This window comes from Lynx canadensis, chromosome A3, assembly GCF_007474595.2.
Source record: "Lynx canadensis isolate LIC74 chromosome A3, mLynCan4.pri.v2, whole genome shotgun sequence".
In the NCBI taxonomy this organism is placed as follows: Eukaryota; Metazoa; Chordata; class Mammalia; order Carnivora; family Felidae; genus Lynx; species Lynx canadensis.
The window spans coordinates 13,533,366-13,553,592 of NC_044305.1; the positions used below are offsets into that span (position 1 = coordinate 13,533,366).

A 20,227-nucleotide genomic window follows, 5' to 3' on the forward strand; every position below is an offset into this window, starting at 1 on the left:
ATCTCATCGCATGCTTGGTTCCCGATACGCAGTAGGCCTTCTCTTATTATTAAGATTGCAGCGGATGTCACAGGAGGGGAAAGTTCTGCTGTTTCCTGCTTCATGCCAAGCTGTTCTCCTGAGTCACTGCTCCGTCTTTTGCCTGGAGGAGCTCTTCTCCCTCGCCCACGTTAACTCCTTCAGAACCAGACTTATTTTTGGGGCTGGCGGAGGGGGTAGGACGCGGAGGGTGGCTGGTGAGACAATGCAGTAGACTCACAGGCCGTGCTACTCACAGAAAGGACTTCCAGGTCAAGGGTGAACCATTTCCCTGGTGATTCAGTCTATGGTGGCTCTTTGTCATCCTTCCAAGTTTATAGATGAAATGTGTTTAGCAATAAGTCCTTGTCAGAATTAAATCATTAAAGAAGGAGGAAAAAAAAAAAACAACTTGAGTCAGCTTTCTGGAAGAGGTCCTTAAGAGCTTTGTTGCCATGACTACCGCGAAGTCCACACCCCCCATTCGCTCACCACCTGAGGCCTACGTGTTTGTACGTCAGAGTGCTGACCTGCCTCCTCCCTCCCAAGGACCGTGTTTTGCAGTTTTCTCCCTACGAGTCTCACTGACAGCCTCTGCCTTTGACAGATGTGTCTATTGCTTAGAGCCTATTAAACTCCTGCCCCTTGGACACAGCCGCTGATCTCTCGTTAACTCTGGAGGGAGTCGCTGTGTTTGTTGTCAGGAACAGAATTGGGGTTTTGATGGTTTGCTGGGATTAGAAGGTTGGGGTGCTCTTAGCTAGGGGCAGCCTTGGGTCAAACCCCGCCTCGCTGAGCAGGATCTTTGTTTCCCCTTTCGGTTCCTGCTGGGCTGGGACAAAACTCAGTCTGGCTTAAGTTGCGTATGTGTGTGTTTCTCCCCTCTTTCTCATGGAATTAATGAATTGGAAAGTTCAAAAGGGACTTTACTTTTTTATTAAAAATTTTTCTTTATGTGTATTTTTGAGAGCGTATGCAGGGGAAGGGGCAGAGAGAGAGGAAGACACAGAGCCTGACGTGGGGCTCGAACTCACAAACCACAAGATCGTGACCTGGGCCGAAGTCGAGCACGTAACCAACTGAGCCACTCAGGCGCCCTTCAGAATGGACTTTAAGGTCCTCTAGTCCTGTAGTTTTGATCTTTAGTGTTGGTGATATCTTTAGGAAGGTGAAGTAGGTGTGGCCCCCCTTTGCCAGGAAGTTGTGTCCTTGTACAGAGCTGTGGCTTGTGGATCATGGGTCCCTGAAGCACTTTCCAGGCTCCAGGTGAGAAGTTCTGGTCTGGCCCCTTCCTCCCTTGTGCCATTTTGCAGATGGAGTCTGAGTGGAAGAGAGACCGGCCTGGCATCTCCTCGTCTTGCCTCGCCTCCTTGCTCGGCTGCTGTTTCCTCAGACTCAGACCAAGCCCACAGGTGGCGGTGGGGCAGGAGAGGAGCTGGGCTTACCGGTGTGGAACAGGGTTCTCTAGACTTGAGAACTTAGATTCCATCCCCTACACATACCCTGGGGTGTGCATCCGGGTTCTCTGGAGGGCTTGCTACCCCACAGACCACCAGGCCCTAGGCTAGAGTGTCTGATTCTGCAGATCTGCGGGGCCTGAGAATGTACATTTCTTGCAGATTCCCAGGTAATGCCACTGCTGCTAGTATGGGGACTACTCTTTGGGATCTGTCATCCTAGGGGGCCTCAGCCGCAGGTGGGTAATTAGACGCCCAAGGAGGGGCTGGTGCCCTTTCTGGCTGTCAAAGGCTGACTGTTGTTAGCTGCCTTCTGTGTTCTAGCTCGGTGATTCTTCAGGAGGTCAGTCCCACCCCCTCTGGGGTGTTTGGGAAGTATGTGGGGGTGCTTTTAGTTGTCACTGTGTGTGGGAGTACTGCTGGCAGCGAGCGGCAGGGTGCCCAGGTGGTCCTTATGATGGGGAAGCGCTCTCCCTTCCAAAAATCTAGTGCGTTCCATTAAGAAACCTGGAAACGCACAATTTGTTTTCCTGAATGTGCCCCTAACTTTTCCACTGATGTGTCTTTGCTCATGTACTTTCTTCTTTAAAGAAGTCTACCCACCAACGGGCGCCTGGGTGGCTCAGTCGGTTAAACACCAACTTCGGCTCAGGTCGTGATCTCGTACTGCGTGAGTTCCAGCCCCGTTGCATTCTGAGCTGATGGCTCAGAGCCTGGAGGCTGCTTCAGATTCTGTGTCTCCCTCTGTCTCTACCCCTCCCCCGCTTGCATTCTCTCAAGGATAAATAAACGTTAAAGAAAAAAAAATCTACCCACAGATGAAACAAAAACATCCCAAATACCCAAAGCTTTGCCTAATTGCTTTCAATTTTGGCCTGGCCCAGGTGCCATTTTGTTTGGGATGCATTTCCTTGTGGCCCCCAAAACACCTTTTCTAAACGCACATCTTCTGACAGTTGAGCAGGGTTATTTGCGTTTATCAGGTCCACATTCAACAACCCCCAAAACTCCTTCCTGCGGTCCCTCCAAGCCTGTGGTGATTGGTCCCAACGGTGTCTATCTGGTGACCTTTTTAAAATCCTGAATCAGGCCGTCGTCATTTGCTCATTACTGGCTTTGGTTTGCACCTGCTGCTTTTTATGTGAAACTCAATCTCCTGAATACCTCAGTTTAAGTTTTATTTTGATAGTCTACACTCATGATACACAAAGTACACAAGGGTACACCGTGAAAAATAATCCCTCCCCCACGCCCTGAATGTTTTCTTCCACTAGTTGCACTTTCGAACTCTGTAATACTTTTGTGTTCATCCAGAATGTTCTAGGCTTGTGCGAACTTAGATACATGACATCTTTTTTGGGGTGTGTTGTCTATTAACGGTGCTTAGAAATGTGTTGCTTTTTTTTTTTAACTTAATGCAGAAGCTTGGAGATGGTCATGCATCCGTTTGTGTAGAAGTGTCTTTAAAAAAATTTTTTTTTGACATTTTTATTTATTTTGAGACAGACCTGGAGCGTGAGCGGGGGAGGGGCAGAGAGCGAGAGGGAGACACAGAATTGGAAGCAGGCTCCAGGCTCTGAGCTGTCAGCAGAGAGCCTGATGTGGGGCTCAAAGCCACCAACTGTGACGAGATCATGACCTGAGCCAAAGTTGGACGCTCAACCGACTAAGCCGCCCAGGCGCCCCAAGGTGCCTTCTTATTCTTAAGGGCTGCAGAATATTCCACTGTATGAGAGGTGCCTGGCTGGCTCAAGAGCATGTATGTGACTCCTGATCTCAGGGTTGTAAGTTCAAGCCCCATGTTGGATATAGAGGTTACTTAAAAAAAAAATAAATAAAAAAATAAAAAAGGATATCCCACCATATGGCTGTGGTATGGTATTAGACTAGTCCTTAATTTGTGGACGTGCAAGTCATTTCCAGGCTTGGGTACAACACCCAGTGCCTCTCAGTTGAATTTTCTTGCCAGTACTCTGCTTCCTATGACTGATCTGTGGAATGTGTTTCTAGGAGGACATTGTTGAGTCAAAGACTAGGTGGGGAAGGTGAGAGACTCTTTACTGTGAGGGTGGAGTGGGGTGGGGATCTCTGCGGGCCTGAGAGAGAGGAGGTTCCCTCTGGGGGAATGCCAATCCCAGGCGGCACCTTTTCAGTGAGTTTTCCCCGCTAACTAGCTATGCTGTGCCTCTGGGCCAACCCTTTGGCTCTCTCTGGGCCTCCATTTGGATGTCTGTGGGATGGTCCTCCAAGCTCTGGGGTCTGTTCTCCCTCAAGGTGCCTGTGGTTAACATTTAATTTCCTCGCGGGGCTGTGTCTCAGCGCAGCACCCAAATGCTGAACGCTTATTCAGGATTTTTCTGAAGTTGCCCGGTGAGAATGGAGAGTTCCATCCCGTGGCCTGGATTTCGCAAAAGCAGTTCACTGTCTCCTTTAACGAGCCCATTGGAAGATGCTCTGCCTTTCATTCAAAGGACCCCCCCCTCCCCGCCCCGCCCCCGGAGGCCTTGCTTGTATCCATCCCGGACCATGTTCATCTGCCCCAGTGGCCCCTGTCCACACTCGGAGGTCGGTGACGCATGGCGCGGCCCGCGTGCTGGGGCTCGCCCGCAAGTTAGATCTGGAGGAGGAGCGTCGTCAGGTTACCTTTGGGGGTAGTCGTCGTTCTGGATTTCACACCCCACCCATCACCTCTGCTCTCACGCACCGTCTCTCCTTGTGCCTGTAACATCTTTCTCAGAACGCAAGGTGCATCATGGTGCGCCATTGTTTCGTCCCTACGCTCATGAGACAGCCATCGGGTGTGGAGTGAATGGATCCAAGGCCTTGCAGGTGAAGAGTGGGTGGTGGTGGACGCGTCTGTGTTTAAATGAGATGCTGGGAGAGTAAAAACGGAAAGGACTGAATCGGCGAGGGTGAGGCTGGCCTGGCTCAGATGCGAACCAGCGAACGTGTCATTTATGTCCATCTCTTCGGAGGAGAGTAGCAAGCACGACACCGTCAGTGTTGGCCTCTTCCGCAAAGAAGTGTGTGCGCCTTCAGTTTCTTGAAGCGTGTGGGCTGGTTGGTCGGTCTTTCATGGTTTTCTGCATGTTGCCATCAGGAGAAGAAGTGTTTCTTTGGGATGCGGACAGGGCACCAGTGCCCGTGCGGCAACTCACAGCGGCTGGGTCGTGGCCTGGTCGGTGGGGACACAATGGGGATTTTGGCCAAAGGGAGAGCACGCTTCCACCCAAAAGGGGATGCAGATCCTACAGGCCCTGATCTGGTTTTTGTTTTTGTTTTTTAAGAGAAGCCAGAAACCTAGGTTGTTATGTGAAGTTTCTCGATTTTCTATTTTGGCAGTGAATTAAAATGTTAACAAATGGTATGTAGGCTGAAGAAAGACGGTCTGACCTTTGAGCCAGTTAACCGAAGAGCCGGGGTAAGTGTATTCTAGGAGGAGGACCACTAAAATGGCATTGGGCCCGGGGACAAGATGCGCTGTGCCCCCCCCACACCCACCCCGCTCCCTGTGGGGGCTGGGCCTCCCTGACTGCTTTAAAATATGTGGTCCTGTGTGTCTCTTTCAGATCCTGGCTCCACCAAGAGAAGAGCCCAGAAAAGAAAGTTCCCCAGCCTTCCACATTCTTCCAATAGCCACTAGCCAGAAGACACATCAACAAGCCCCATTAAAAAGAAAAAGAAACCCGGCTTACTGAACAATAACAATAAGGAGCAGGTAAAGGGCCGCTGGGAATGGTGTCCACACCAGCAGGACGAAGGCTGTGGTGGGAAGCGGTTCAGCTTTCCGGGGGTTTCTGACAGCCGCTGTTCTTGGCATTTAGCAGGCTGCCTTGCTGCAGCTGTCATTTGCATAGGACAAGAAGGACAGCCCAAAATGGGTCTGTGTAGCGATTTCTGTTAGCTTTTCAGATCTGTGTTGGGGACAGGGCAGTCACCCAGATGAGATGAAGGATACTGTGCTTTAGGATTTGGGGATTTTCCTTGGATTTTATTTTTGCACTCTAGGGCTGTTTCCCCACGTGGCCTGAGGATTTTTTTCCTGCTAGGCCAGGCTGGTAGGATGATTCTGAGCTCTGCCTCAGGGTGGTTGTGTGGCTAAGGCAGGCTCCCTCCTGGTCTCAGCTTTCTCATCTGTAAAATAATGGGTTTAGGTCTGTGGTAAGACAGCTGCTGTCTCTACCCATTGTCCACTCTCCACTTTGGTGATTGGTCACCCCTTGGTCTCATTGCGTGTAGACCCCAGGCGGCACGAGTCTTCTCTAGACCCCAACCTCCTTCTGCAGCCAGGACCTATCAATGAGATAGGAATATCCATGAGCCATCTTGGATCTTGCTTAAGAAACCTAGTTTTAAAATTCTCGAATGCAAGTTAGATATTCTTCTGATTTAAAAAAATGAGAGCTGCTTTAGTGGACCCTGGGGTCCAGTCTCCTAGTATTGGAAGAAACAATGTCCCAGGGGTTCTGATACCATTTCAGCGGGGATTCCTTGGGATGTATTCATCCATCTTGTGCATTATGGTGCTGACGTGGGCCCTGGGGATTGGAGGTTGAATAAGACAAGGTTGTTACTTTCATGGGAAAGAAACCTAGCAACGGTTAAATGCCCAGAACTGGGAGAGGGGTACATTTCTGCACACTAATCTATTTCCATTCTCAAAATTACATAGTGAAATGCCAGCTCTGCCTTTGCCGTGTGGCTGTGGGCAAGTTAACCTCTTTGTGCCTGCTTTTCTCATCTACCGATGGGAATGAAGGTCCTGCTCCTGATTGCACAGGGTTGTTGGGATGAACTGAGCCCACTGATGCAAATCATAATAATAAAAATTAAGCCAGGCTCGACACGAAGTGGAATAATCACACAAACCATGTGTGAAATCGAGAAACGACAGCTGTAGAAGTGTTCTAGAACTGGGCTGTTCGGTATGATTGCCACAAGCCATGTGTGGCCACTGAGCACCTACCTGCAAATGTGACCCAGGGACTGATTTTTTTTTTTTTTTTTTCCCCTGGGTTGGATAGTGCAAGTCTAATGAGTTGGGAATCCTGTTCAAAGAGAAGAAACAGATGGGTCCTAAATACATTTTTAGGGAGATTGAGAAGATATGCCAGTATTGGCGATAATAATCATAAAAGCAGTGTTGACTCACTCCCTGTTGTAAGCATTTTTCTGTGTTAATGTTTATAATCTTCTTGTGAGAAAGGGCTGTAATTATCTCCCTTCTGCAGATGAAAACATCGAGGTTCAGAGAGGTTAAGTTGTCTCCTCAAGGCCTCTGAGCAAATTAGAAGCTGCATTTGAGCTCAGGTCAGCTGGTCTGGCTTAAAGCAGTGGCGACCATCTCTGTCACCCAGGAGCCATCCCATAGCTGCTGGGAGTGAAGACTGAAAACGAAACCCCAAGGCCACAGATAATCCCCAAACCTTAATTTAGCTAGTAATTGAACTTCCTGGGCAAACCCTCCCTTATCGGATACCAGGACGCCTCAAGGCAGATACTGTCCCCTCTGTGCAGAAAGCCTTCTCCTTCGGCCTCTCTCTGTGTGTGCACACACGCATCATGCTTTTTGAATTCCTACCTGTCTTTTAAGGAACTGGCTTGTAACTCTCTTTCTGGAAGCCGATCAGCTTGGGCAGTCCACACGTTTTCTTCTCTCCCTTCCCCATCCATGTGTACCATTTCTCTTAACACATGAGGCCCGTGAACACAATGTCGGTCCATGTTTCCCTGAGAAATAGCCACAGGGTGGAGGTTCGCATAGGCACAGTGCATTCTAGACGTAGAAAAGAGGAGACCCCGAGTAGCTGGATGCAGGACACGGTGACGCTCCTGAATAATCTGTAATCTTCAGTATTGATAGGAGAGTTTACAGGACTATTGCACAGAGGAAGTGTCCTGACCCAGAGGTCGGACTCTAGCCTCACTGCATCCGGGAAATTCACTCTGGGACCTCGTCAGTTGCTTTCCTAGCTTTGAGCTTCAGTTACCTTGTAAAATAGGGGTTTGGATTGGGAACATTATAAGGTTGATTGTAGGTTTTTCAGATCTAAAACTCCCTGGGGCCCAACCGTCAGGAGTTGGCGAAGAGAAACGGGCCTTACTGTAAAGAAATGAAATTCTTGAACCTGACCCCATAATTCATTCTAGCATATGGTATTTGCATAGTAGCAACAGCCTCCCTCATGCACAGTCTGTTTTTCCTAAGGGGAACTTAAATTCCTTAAAAAAAAAATTCTTCTGGGCACGTTCCCTTTTCTCTTTCTTCATTTTAGAATTTTATAGCATTACAGAATTATGGAATAAAGGCAAATTGTAGGTCCACGAGTGCTGGGTTTTACCAATAATATAATTTCTTAGTCACCAACATTGAAGATCATGAGATTTCAAATAACAACTGGTATTTTTGGGTTCTTATAAAAACTCAAGAAAAATCCAGCACAGCTGGAGCGGAGTAGAGCTTGCTCCTTTAGACACAGTGCCTGTTGGCTGTAGTTTTCCACACTCCCCACCCCTCCCTGCAGCGTGGACACCCGACTGCTTTTCCGTTTCCTTCTGCCCTAGTTCTCTTAAGTGTTCAAGTGCTTTTGGTTTTGGGCACATGTCAGATTCTTCTCCCTTCCTCTCTTTTCTTCTACTTTCTTTTTTGTGTTCAAAAATAAATCCTCTCTGGCCTTATAGAAACACCCTCCCTGCCCCCATATTTTTCCATTTTTGGTAGAGACCTTTTATTACAAGCGGAGATGGGGTTTGAATTTTAAGGTTGGACCCTGTTTCACTCATTTTTCATGTATTAGGAATTCAGTACTTTTAGGGAGTTGCAAGAGGAACTTTAAAAACACACTTTAGTTTTAGGGAAAAAAAGTATTTAGGGCTTACAGTTCATTTTTTTATGGCTCTTTGGTCCAGTGGTTTTGCCCTGTAGGAACGGTATGAAAACATGTAGGTGTTTTTTCTACATCCGAAAGCCTGGAAGGAGGCTCTGGCATTTTGTGGAAGAAGGTTAGGTTGCCAAACGTCCTGCAGTAGATGGCCCAAGAAATATCTTCCCTCAAATGACATTAGGGGCCTTTACTGAAAAATACCATTCTAACTTTTCAGTTCCTCAGGACATTGACTTGAAGACTCCTTTTTGGGAGGTTTATTTTTATTTTATTTTTTCCCCATCATTAAAGGATTGAGAAATAATCTGCTAACAGATTGGGTGTATCTTTGATCAACTATGGCAAAGAAACGATGGGGTTCCTCCTCACTGCCCCTGAGCACAGGGTATATACATACCATAAATGGGTGGGCTAGAACTTACTTTCTCGGGCCCACGCATTGTCCTTAAGAACTTAACATACTCCGGAAGTCCCTTGTTGGGCTGGGGCAGTGTATTAATAGTGGGACTGTGAAGGGGGTTTGTAGGCTTGCTGGCTTCTCCCTCAGCCCAGGCGGCACTGGGAGAGTGTATCTGCCTCGCTGCCCGGATCACTGGAGCTGTCCTGGGGCTGCTTGCTAAAGAGGGGCCAAGTTCGCCTCTCCCTGTTGTCTCGCCAGCGTCTAGGCTGAATGCCAGTGACATTCCTCACACTCCAGGGCTGGGCAGTTTTTCCTTAGAGCACTGTTTGTGCTTTAAATGCTGAAGAATAAAAGCTGGAACAAGGACTCTTTTCACTTACATATGTTACCTCTGTGCTCCAGGTAGGGATTCGTGTTTGTGGCCCCTCCACAGGGTCCCCTCCATGGTCCCACATGTACTCTGTGCTCCCACACAGCCGGCGTACCCCTTTTCCGGTTTACACAGACCAGGTGTCAGCTCACTACAGCCTGTGAGCCGGGTGGGCCCAGAGCCTGTTTTTGTAAATAAAGTTTTATTGGCACGCAGCCACGTGCATTCATTTACATACTGTCTCCGGTTGCTTTTCTGCTACTGTGGCCGGCTTGAGCAGTTGTGGCTAGAGAGAGATCACATGACCTGCAGAGCCTCAGCTATGAACTGTCTTCACAGAACCCTTTGTAGAAGTTTTGGTCACTGGTATAAGACTGAGGTGTTCTAGAAGTGAGTTCATGAGCCCGTCTGTTTTCCTTGTTAATCAGCCTGTGGAAGAAGCAGGGAAATAACATTTGCTCACACAGCCTGCAGTTATCCTGAAAGAACATAGGTTGCAACCTTACTAGCAGGCTGGTACACACCTTATACATAGGGGGAGAAAATCGTAACTCCTTTCACCTGGAATGGTTCGCTTTCCTCTTTTAAATGTTCCATATTTGTTATCAGCCTGTTTGTATGGAGCAGGAAACAGCAGATGAGGCAGGTATCTGATTGAGATTAGCGGCCAGCCCGTTCTCAGCAATACAGCTGCTGCTTGTGGAACGAGGGAATAGCCTGCAGAGCGTTTGGAGCAGCCTGGCACCCCGCCCCCGCCCGTGATTCCCCCCCAGGAACATCCATCCCAGCCAGTTGTGGGGTGGGGGTGAGGACTTGGGGTGGGGGGAAGCTTCGCTTCACGAGTGGCCATCCTGGGCTTCTACTAGACAGGAAGGACCTGGGCTGCCAGTTAGGGAGATTAGCTGGCCTTTCGATCCTTCCAGTTTTGTGTAGATTGACTCTTCCTGTCCTATTATTAACTTGCTGAAAGGAAGTCGGGCGCTGAGCTATGGCTTACTGCTATGTGGCAAAAGCCACAAAGGCGTTCTGAAAGACCTCGGTTGGAAATAGTTCTGCTTGCTTGATATGTGAGGCTTATCTTTCAGTACGAGGATCTTCTCCCCCTCTTCCCACTCCCACCTACCTCTTCTTTCTTGTTGTCCTGCTTCTCCTCCCTTCCCCCGTCCCCCTTCACCCCTTCACCCCTGTCTTCCTGCCCCAAATGCACACAACCATTTCCTAGGCAGATAGCGAACGTGTACATTGTGGTTCTCAACCAAGGGCCGTTTTTACCCCCGAGGGACGTTTGGCAATATCTGGAGACCTTTTTGATCCTCACAGTTGTGTGGACGGGGTCCTGGCATCCAGCCACGGATGCTCCCACACATCCTACGGTGCACAGGACAGCTCCATCCCACAAAGAATTTTCTGGTCCGAACGACAGCAGTGAGGGTGCGAGCCCCCGCTGTAGGTGGCGTTCTGCTTGTATGTCCCCTTCTGTGGAGTTCCTAGCTGTTTTCCGATCCTCCCCCTCCCCACTCCAGCTCTTTGCATGAAACAGAAGGTATTTTTGAACTTAGAGAATGTTCTGTGAGGGGGTCACTTGGGCATTAGAGTCTCTCCTCCCCCGGCATCGTCTTATACAGGGAATCAGGGCGAGGAGAGGGAGCTGTGAGACCCCTGATCTGGGCCTGGGGGCCAGAGGAGTTGTTTCAACCTAGTTTTTTCAGCTCTTCGGTAAGAGTAGCTGTGTGTGTCCTGCGTCCCTCTCTGGGTGGTCGTGAGGACAAAATGAATATAGCGTGTATGATAGTATGTTGAGTATGCGGTCTGGAGAGAATATTGTAACGGTGTTATTCTCTGGAAACCCAAGTATAGAGCAGTGCACCAGAACCTGAACCAGGGAAAGAACGGGCTCAAATATTATGCAATCATCCTTAAAAATCTTAGTTGTTTTCTTAGTAGAAATGAGAGTGGGGAGGCTTAGAAGGATGGATTAAAAAAGATCTGCTAAGGAAGCATCTGGGAGGCTCTTTATCAAGGAGTATAGAAATAGCAGGCATTTTGAGAACGTTAAAACCTCATAATAAAAACCAGGAACAAGACACAACTGCTTGTAATCTTGACAGTTCTGGGAATTATCCTGGGAGGGGGGGAGGGTCTCGGGATAAAATAAGGGCCTCATATAAATTAGGAAAAAAAGAAAAGTAGTATAAAAATATTAGAGATGAATAGACAAAAACAGATGTTGCTTAGAGAAGATATTTAAAAAAATTTTTTTTTAATGTTTATTTACTTTTCAGAGAGAGATGGAGACAGAGTATGAGCAAGGGAGGGTCATAGAGAGAGGGAGACACAGAATCCGAAGCAGGCTCTAGGCTCTGAGCTGTCTGCACAGAGCCCAGCCCGATGCAGGGCTCGAACCCACAAACTGCAAGATCATGACCTGAGCTGAAGTCGGAGGCTCAACCGACTGAGCCACCCAGGCGCCCCGAGAAGATACTATTTTTAATCAATAAACTAAGAACCATTTATTTTGCGAGGTCAGGATTGGAAAAATCCAACATCATTTCTATGTACCAACAATAACTACTTAGACAAGAGAGTAGAAAAAATCCCCATTCATAGTATCAACAGAAATTAGGCAGCTTTAACCACCATATGAGATCTTGTGGAGGAAACGGTAATGTTTTGCTGACAAGGAGGGGAAAGATGCTCACTGTCAGAGATAGGTGCTGTGGTGTGGAGATTAGCTATTATCCATAGAAATCGAGGCTCCAAGTGGGTTGAGGATCTTTAAGAAGATCACGTAGGCAGTCACTGGGTCACTTTGATGCTTACCACCAGACTCTCTCGTAGTACTTCTGAACTACTGTATTTGTTACTAATTTCCAATAGACGTTTTCCCGATAAGTTTCTTCTGAGTGATCTTACATGTTTGGAGTATGTCTTTGCTGGATTCTATAATTTATTATTAGGGAGACATTTCTCGTGTTTGAGGACATTACCATGTTCAAGAATCATAGCTTCAGGAAGCCTCTGATTGGCTCTGATACTTTATGCATTGTGGGGGTAGACATAAAAAATGAATGCCCCCCCCTTTTTTTTCTGTGACTTAAATTCAGTTGATCTGTTCTCCAAAAGCCCGTGGAAAGAATCCTAGGGTGAATTGCCACACATTGTTGGCTTTGTTTAGACTTCCATACCTGTGTTAATAATATGAGTAATGGCAGCAGTGTGTTAAATGCATATGTTGTTATATCGTCTCGTTTAATCCCAACCAGAATTCCGTGAAATTGGGTATTATCATCCCCATTTTACAGATGAGAAAATTGAAGCTGAGAGATGAAGAGATTTGCCCAGGGTCATGCAGCTGGTTAGAGCTCAGATTTCAACCTGGGTGTGCCTAGGTCGTAGCCATTGTAACTCTTGTGTTAGGGTAGGCTATTAACTCTGGTCAGACACCAGCTTTTCAATCTATGGCTTCTGCCGATAGAGGAGAGAGGGTTTGAAAAGGAAAGTATCTTAGTATCTAATGAGCTGCAAACTGTGTATTTAGTAGAGTAACCCAAGATAGCTCTGTAATGAATGTGTGAAATGCTGTGATTTCTTTTGTTGTTGTTGACGTATTTGTTCAAATTCCTTTTGCGAATGCGCATGTGTTTTGAAACTGAACCTGTCTCTCTTGCCTACATTTCAGTCAGAACTAAGAGATGGTCCATTTCAGTATATGAAGCAGCCACTCACCACAGACCCTGTTGATGTTGTACCACAGGATGGACACAATGATTTCTGCTGCTGGGTTTGTCAGCAGGAAGGCCAAGTCCTTTGCTGTGAGCTCTGTCCCCAGGCTTATCATGCCAAGTGTCTGAGACTGACATCAGAACAAGAGGGGGACTGGGTTTTGTCCTGAATGTGAGGTTAGTTCCTGACGAACGAATGCATTCTCTGCCTCATTTCCTGTCCTTTTTCTTTCTTCCTTTGATTTTAAAAGTTTCAAATCATCCAGATATGGAAAAAAAAAAAAAAAAAAGAAATTCTTGCATTCCCCTTGTTCTATCCTGGTCACCCCCTTTGGGGACCAGCTTTGGCAGGGCCTCAGCACTGCGGCTTTTGGAAAAACAATTGCACTGAGTATCGGTTTTGATTCTTCCTGGGTCTTTGGATCACTCTGGGATCTGGAACCTTCTCTGAATTCTCCTGTAATGAACATTTCAGAAGTTAAGTCCTAAACCGTTAACCGTTCCCATGTCTTGAAAAGATCGCATGCGGGGGTCTCCTCATCTTGGATGGCGTCTCCTGCTGCCTCATTGAATCATCAGTGGTAGCCGAGCCCAGAAGACCACTTTTGGTTGCATGCTGCGTATGGCCGTCATCTGATGCTCTCAGGCACGCCACAGCTGTTTCTGCAGTGCCATTGGGTGCTAGGGATTCGGCAGGGAGCAAAAAGGGGCACGCGTTACAAGCTTTTCAGGAGAAGAGGACGAAAACCCAACGAAAGGAATCAAAGAGGAGGAATGGGGAGTAGGGAGGGTGGAGGGCGTTTTCCGTTTTCAAGTGAAGAGGCCCGGGAAGGTCTCCCTAAGATTGAGAACGGCGCGCAGGGAGGGTAAGAGTGAGCTGCCTTCAGGCAGAGGGTGCTGTGGGCACAGAACCAGAGTAGAAGCCTCGTGAGGAACACGCATCCGGGCCAGAAGCCGAAATGCTTTTCGTTAACACCATTATTACTGTTCTCCTCAAATCTGAGGTGGCTTCTTTTCTTGGCGACTTGCAGTTACGACGCTTTTTCAAAATGCTGCAAACGATGTCATCGGCAGACTCATTTCATGCAGAGTGTCACTTCGGTTCGAAGTATATTAGAGCTTGGTCTCAAACAACGAGATCTTTAGGGAGGAGAAAAAAGGCAAGCTTTATCAATAGTGGTGATACTGCTTTTGAGTTGGGAAAAGAGAAAAATAAATACTTGAAAAGAAATTAGACATCAGATCGATATGATGATGACGTTTTAATGGTGTTCTGTGGCTAAGATTGTGAAAGATGGCGGCAGGCTCCCGTTGGGTCCCTCAAGACGGGGTGACGTGTCGGACGTGCTTTGCTCAGCGATGCCCTCTTGTTTTGGGGCTCCACCTGGTTCTGTTACATTCAGGGTGGGCAGCGGAGCCTTCATCCGTGTCCTTGTGTCTTGACCCACCCTTCCGATGGTTTAATAATTTTCCAGAAACGAGAGTGGCTTTTGCTGCAGATAGATCTGATGAATGTGGACTGGAACATGTGGATTTATTTTCCTGCGTAGAAAGAGCCCAGAGGCAGGGCCAGGCCCAGGGTTTGTTCATAGCCAGACTCTTTCTGTTTTTCATTGTTGAGGCGATATGTCCCCATGGCCATAGGATGGCTGCTGGGGTTTTTTTTTTTATCACTTGTGTCTAGACAAAAATCCCTCTAAGGGAGGAGTGTTTTCTCTTTTCAACCCTTTTTAAAAATCAAGCAGAAGGACTTTGCCCTTCAGCCTCCAGCTGACTTGCCCTTGGCCTCACTCATAGGTCAGGATCAGATCGGTCCTCATGCAAAAAAATCTTGGAAATGCCTCTCTGGCACTTGGAACCTATATTGTGGGAACCAGGCACTGCCAGCCAGGAGAGAGGATTGGGGATGGAGGACAGGTGAATTTGTTCGCCATGGATAGTTACCTGGAAACACACAGCAATTCAAACAAACCAGTGTTCTGTGTCTAAGATTTCGGGCCACACATTTCTTCCAGGGGTGCATTGGCAGTGCAGTCAACTGGGAAGACTGGCTGTTTCAGGCTCTGGGAGCCAAGCAGTTAGATGCATGCGTCACATAACCGTTTTCAGCTTCTGAGCAACTCTTCTGTTGCCCTTTTCCTCGACAACCAACCAGACACATCTGAAAGTTCCTTTTGGAGGATCCAGAGATATAAAGGATGAAAACGAAATCAAGATTAATTGGAGAAAACTTTTCTCAGTTCTCCCTACACAGATGGTTAAAGAGTGTTTCCTGACATCATCAGAATTTGCTATTTTCGTTGTTGTTGCTACATAAGGAGTCTGACTCCGGGATATGCTACCAGATTTACATAGCAGAGTCTGGTTTCAGACATTTCTCTGGGCCTCTTCTTTGATGGGAATTTCCCTTTCAAGATGACATTTATTTCCCATGGAGACAGACAACGAGACTATGCGCCTTGCGTAGTTTGCCTAGAATGTCCTGAGTGGGTTCACATCCGTGGTGACAGAGAATGAAGCCATATTTATATTTAGTTCACTGCCACCCCTTGGATTGTTTCTACGGAGAACACTGTTTTTTTCCATCAGTGATGTCATTGAGTGTAATGCCTCATCAGTTTCCTGAAAGGTAGCCCAGAACCCTAAGGGATCAAATTAAGTGGCTGATTTCATTGTGTACAGAGATACCCTGGAACCGTCAGTGGTCTTTCTTTTTCACATCCCCTTCTTGAGAACCCACAACCGTAATCGTGAGTTTTCAGGTCCTTGCCTACCTGCATCTTTCTCTGATTAGGTCATCTTCATGAGTGCAAAACCCTTCCCAGATAAGGTCATCAGTGATTGATGTGCCTCTTAATTTTATCAACCGATTCAGTGTATGATCGAGTAGATTGGGTCCTTCTCAAGTGAAACAACCAGTCTTGTTTGGATGGAAAGGATTTTTTTTCTTTTTATGTGTGCCTATCGGAACACATAAAAGGGAGGAAAGGGAACTATGTATGGGGATAGTAACTTTTTTCTAACCGGACGTTTGTGTGATTTTGACTTGTAGAAGATTACAGTAGCAGAATGCATCGAGACTCAGAGTAAAGCCATGACAATGCTCACCATTGAACAGCTCTCCTACCTGCTCAAATTTGCCATTCAGAAAATGAAACAGCCAGGGGTAAGAAGAAAGTTCCTCTTGATACAAGCATAAGTGGGAAATAGTGACTTTTGTTATTTTCTGTTAACATTCTGAGTGGTCTCTGCTTTCCAGACACCTGTGCGAACTCTGGGCCTTCTTAGGTGCCCGGTTCAAATACCTGTAAATTAAATACGAGGTATGACGACGTTCGGTTAATTCTCTCTGGTGAGCACTCTGTGTCCCCAGGGAGTGTAATCGGGAAATGGCATACAGTAGAAAGTTGGTGGGGATTTAAAATTCTGATTGGTTGTGAAGTGAAGCCTCATACTCATACCCCATCAGGTAAGGAGCGTTTGTGTTTCTTCCCTTGGGAATTAGTAAAATTCCATTTCAATGACAGCATGCAGTACAGCCGGTTATTTAGAGTCAAGGTCTGATGATGGAACCTCCAAGTAAAATGCAACCTGTCAAGAGGTGGAGAATTTGGTTAAATTCCTTCAGTTTTGAAACGGGATTTGATGTACAACCCGTGCCCCTTAAAGAAAATCCAGATGGGAAAGCAGGGGTGCCACATTTAGCCGGCACGCACTGTTTACCAATGCTTCCCTTCCCCAGAGGCCTGGTCACATCATACACACCCACGGTGGTGTACTTTTTTTTTTTTTAATTTTTTTTAATGTTTATTTTTGAGACAGTGCGAGAGACAAGAGTGCAAGCAGTGGAAGGGCAGACAGAGGGAGACACAGAATCCGAAGCGGGCTCCAGGCTCCGAGCTGTCAGCCCAGAGCCCCGACACGGGGCCCCAACTCACGAACCCTGAGATCATGACCTGAGCTGAAGCTGGACGCTTAACTGACTGAGCCACTCAGGCGCCCCTGTGTTACTTTTCATGTGACCTTTTTCAGGAGGATGGTGGTAAAATGCCTCGTTCTTAAAAATACGTTGTGCCCATATCATCACCATGTTAGGACATTCTGCGTACAGACGAATCTAGAGAAACTTGAGGGCAGGGTTTTCCTTTTCTGGTTTGCACAAAGGCACCATACGGGCTAGTCGTGACCCTTTGTTAAACTCCAGAGTCTGCTTTCTAAGTCAAGTGAATATACAGCCAGGTTGAAACTCAGGGTATTGAGTGTAGCCCCTGTGGCCTCATTTCTTAAAAACAACAACAACCTCCAAGCTTTTGTTTTGAGATTAGATTCTGAATTCGATACCATGACAGGAATTCAGAGCGTGCCATTGGGTGTTGCTAAATTGGGTATCTGTTGTGTCTTTAACAAAAATCTCTGTCAATGGAAGCAAAAGCCTGGATGGCCTCAGTTTGGAAAGAAAAACAGTTCTTTTTTTTTTTTTTTTTAACTGTAGAGTCGTTTTTATGTTGAGTGACAAGGAATTACTTCCTGCTTTTTCATAGGCTAAATGATATCTGCTGAGGACTGTTTACAAAAAGAATAGATTCACGTGGACTTCTCAACACTGTAGAATTATAAGCCAAAAAGAAAATCGAAGAAGGCGTTAATTTCTCACATAAATTGTTTGATGTAAAATCAATCAGGGCAGAAAGTTGCTGATGATATTGAAGCATCTTTTTAACTTGGAATGGCCAGACACTTTCCTTCTGGGCAAAAGAGGCTCCCATGACAGCAAATGGTAGCCCTTTCAGATGCCTTGCTTGAGTATCACTTGTGTTTCATTAAATCTTTTAGATATTGACAGATTGATTTTTAAGAGCTTAAGATTTTATTTTTATTTTTTAAAAAATATTTTTATTATTGAGAGGGAGAGAGACAGAGAGTGAGCAGGAGAGGGGCATAGAGAGAGGGAAACACAGGATTCAAAGCAGGCTCCAGGCTCTGAGCTGTCACAGAGCCGACGAGGGGGTTTGACCTTGTGAACTGTGAGATCATGACCTGAGCCGAAGTTGGAAGCTTAACCGACTGAGCCCCCAGGTGCCCTGGATTTTAATTTTAAATATATATTTTACTTAGAGAGAGAGAGAGAGAGAGAGCACGCACATGCATACATGCGTTCATGACCGGGGGAGAGGCAGAGAATCCCAAGCAGGCTCTGCACTGTCAGCACAGAGCCCGATGGAGGGTTTGAATTCATGAACCAGTGAGATCGTGACTTGAGCCAAATTAAGAATTGATGCTCAACTGACTGAGCCATCCAGATGCCCCAAGATTTTACTTTTAAGTAACTTCTACACCCAGTGTGGGGCTCGAACTTATAACCCCATAGATCAAGAGTCACATACTCCACTGACCAAGCCAGGCAGGCATTTCAAATCTTTTGGATTTTTTTTTTATTAAAAAAAAATTTTTTTTTTTTTTAAAACGTTTATTTATTTTTGAGAGACAAGAGAGACAGAGCAGGAGGAGGGGGAGGGGCGGAGAGAGAGGGCGACACAGAATCTGAAACAGGCTCCAGGCTCTGAGCTGTCAGCACAGAGCCCAACACGGGGCTCGAACTCACAGACCGTGAGATCATGACCTGAGCCGAAGTCAGTTGCATAACCAGTGGAGTCACCCAGGCGCCCCTCTTTTAGATTTTTAAATATTGGTAACACCACCCATCAACAAACCGGGCCTTGCATTTTGAGCTGATTCACTTAGGGCTTAAGAGAACATGGATCAATGTGAAAAATGTTGACATGGTCCCTGTGTTGTGGGTAATTTTGGCTTCTTAACAGGGGAGCAAAATCTCAATGTCTGAATTTCCCCCCGAGTGTAAAATATCTGTTGGCCCTTTAGGGGGACTTTATTTACTGTGTCATCCCTAGGTGTGACTAGATTTCACTGACAGTCCGTTTTGCAGGATTTTTTGCAGGACATTGTTAAGCCTTATTCACCATTCATGTTCAAAGTAGCTGATTGTGTGTTCTCTTGTTGATCTTAATAGAAGAGGACAGGACCTGTTAATTTGGGTATATATTGAAAACAAAACAAACAACAAAACCAGAACAGCTCCCATGATGATTGATGACCATTCAGAACTAGAACTTGAACCAGCTTGGTACTCCCTAAGGTCATTCCTGTATGGAAACGCTTAGAACTGTATCGTCTGAAAAGTTGTCTCCATTTGAAAAGTACTTTGTTGCTATTAATACTCTGTCTTCCTGAGTAATGATGGGTTTGTGTGTGGTGTGTGTGTGTGTGTGTGTGTGTGTGCACCTCTTTTCTTTCTTTTATAGACGGATGCATTCCAGAAGCCTGTTCCATTGGAACAACATCCCGACTACGCGGAATACATCTTCCATCCTATGGATCTTTGTACATTGGAAAAGGTTGGCCTTCATCAAAGAACCTCACCGTTGTAGCCCCGAATTATCGAGATGCCTAACGACCCTTCCTCACTTCCTGTGCCCCATCTCAAGTTAGATGGTTTCTCTACCTTTCCCCTGCGCCATTTTTATTTGGATGGAAGAACCATTGATCCCATAACTTCTGTAACATTCTTCCAAGGATTGCAATGGAGTGCCGGATTCTACTGATCAGCTCCAAATGTTACTTCTGCTGGTGATTGCAGCTTTATACCTGAAAAAGTCACACTTCTACGAATTAGTGATTTGCTTGATTTGAGGCCTTCTTACTCCTCTCTCTCTCAGAGGTGCTAATGAGGGCAGAAGGAAGGAGAAAAGAGAAAATGAAGTGTTTGGAAAACCTTCAGATTGCTGATAAAGACGTGACTCCCTAGAACTTATTCTACTGATACGGATATGTCTTAATGCCTGAAGATGTTTTTTAAGAGTTCAGGCTAGAGTTCCATGCCGAAAATTGTTCTTGGAACAGTTTAGATTATGCACATCACTCTGGTGCTGATTTTCAAATTTTTGGCCCCAAAGTATGGAGAAAGAAAAGCATGGATCCGGAGAAAACATTGTATTGTTTTTATTGCTGACCACTAAATGCTGAGTCAAACCTGTTTTGGAAAGTTGCACACACCCTTATGGTATTTAGAAAAAGAAGGCATTAAAAAAAGACAGGGTTGGAATCCTAGCTCCATAAATTAGTAGCTTTGGAGCTTTGAATCAGTTCCTTAATATCACCATACCTTAGTATCCCTGTATGTAAAATTGGGATGATAATCAAATGTGTCATTAAGTTCTCCCATCACAAGGCTCACGTGAGACTATTACAATTAATCATAAACATATAAATATATATAAAATATCCTGGTTTATTGGAAAGGGCTGCTGGATAAATGACAGTTGCTTATATAAGAGGCCAAAATTCAAGTTACTGTGATG

The 20,227-nt window shown here is 46.2% G+C and overlaps 1 protein-coding gene across 1 annotated transcript in view; it reads left to right on the forward strand.

The window, feature by feature from the left end:
* Positions 1–20,227, forward strand: part of ZMYND8 (zinc finger MYND-type containing 8) — a 122,787-nt gene that overhangs the window by 32,645 nt on the left and 69,915 nt on the right. The window contains 5 exon segments of the mRNA XM_030309455.2: positions 5,045–5,193; positions 12,884–13,009; positions 13,011–13,028; positions 15,904–16,017; positions 19,172–19,264. Coding sequence (XP_030165315.1) covers positions 5,045–5,193; positions 12,884–13,009; positions 13,011–13,028; positions 15,904–16,017; positions 19,172–19,264 — 500 coding nt within the window.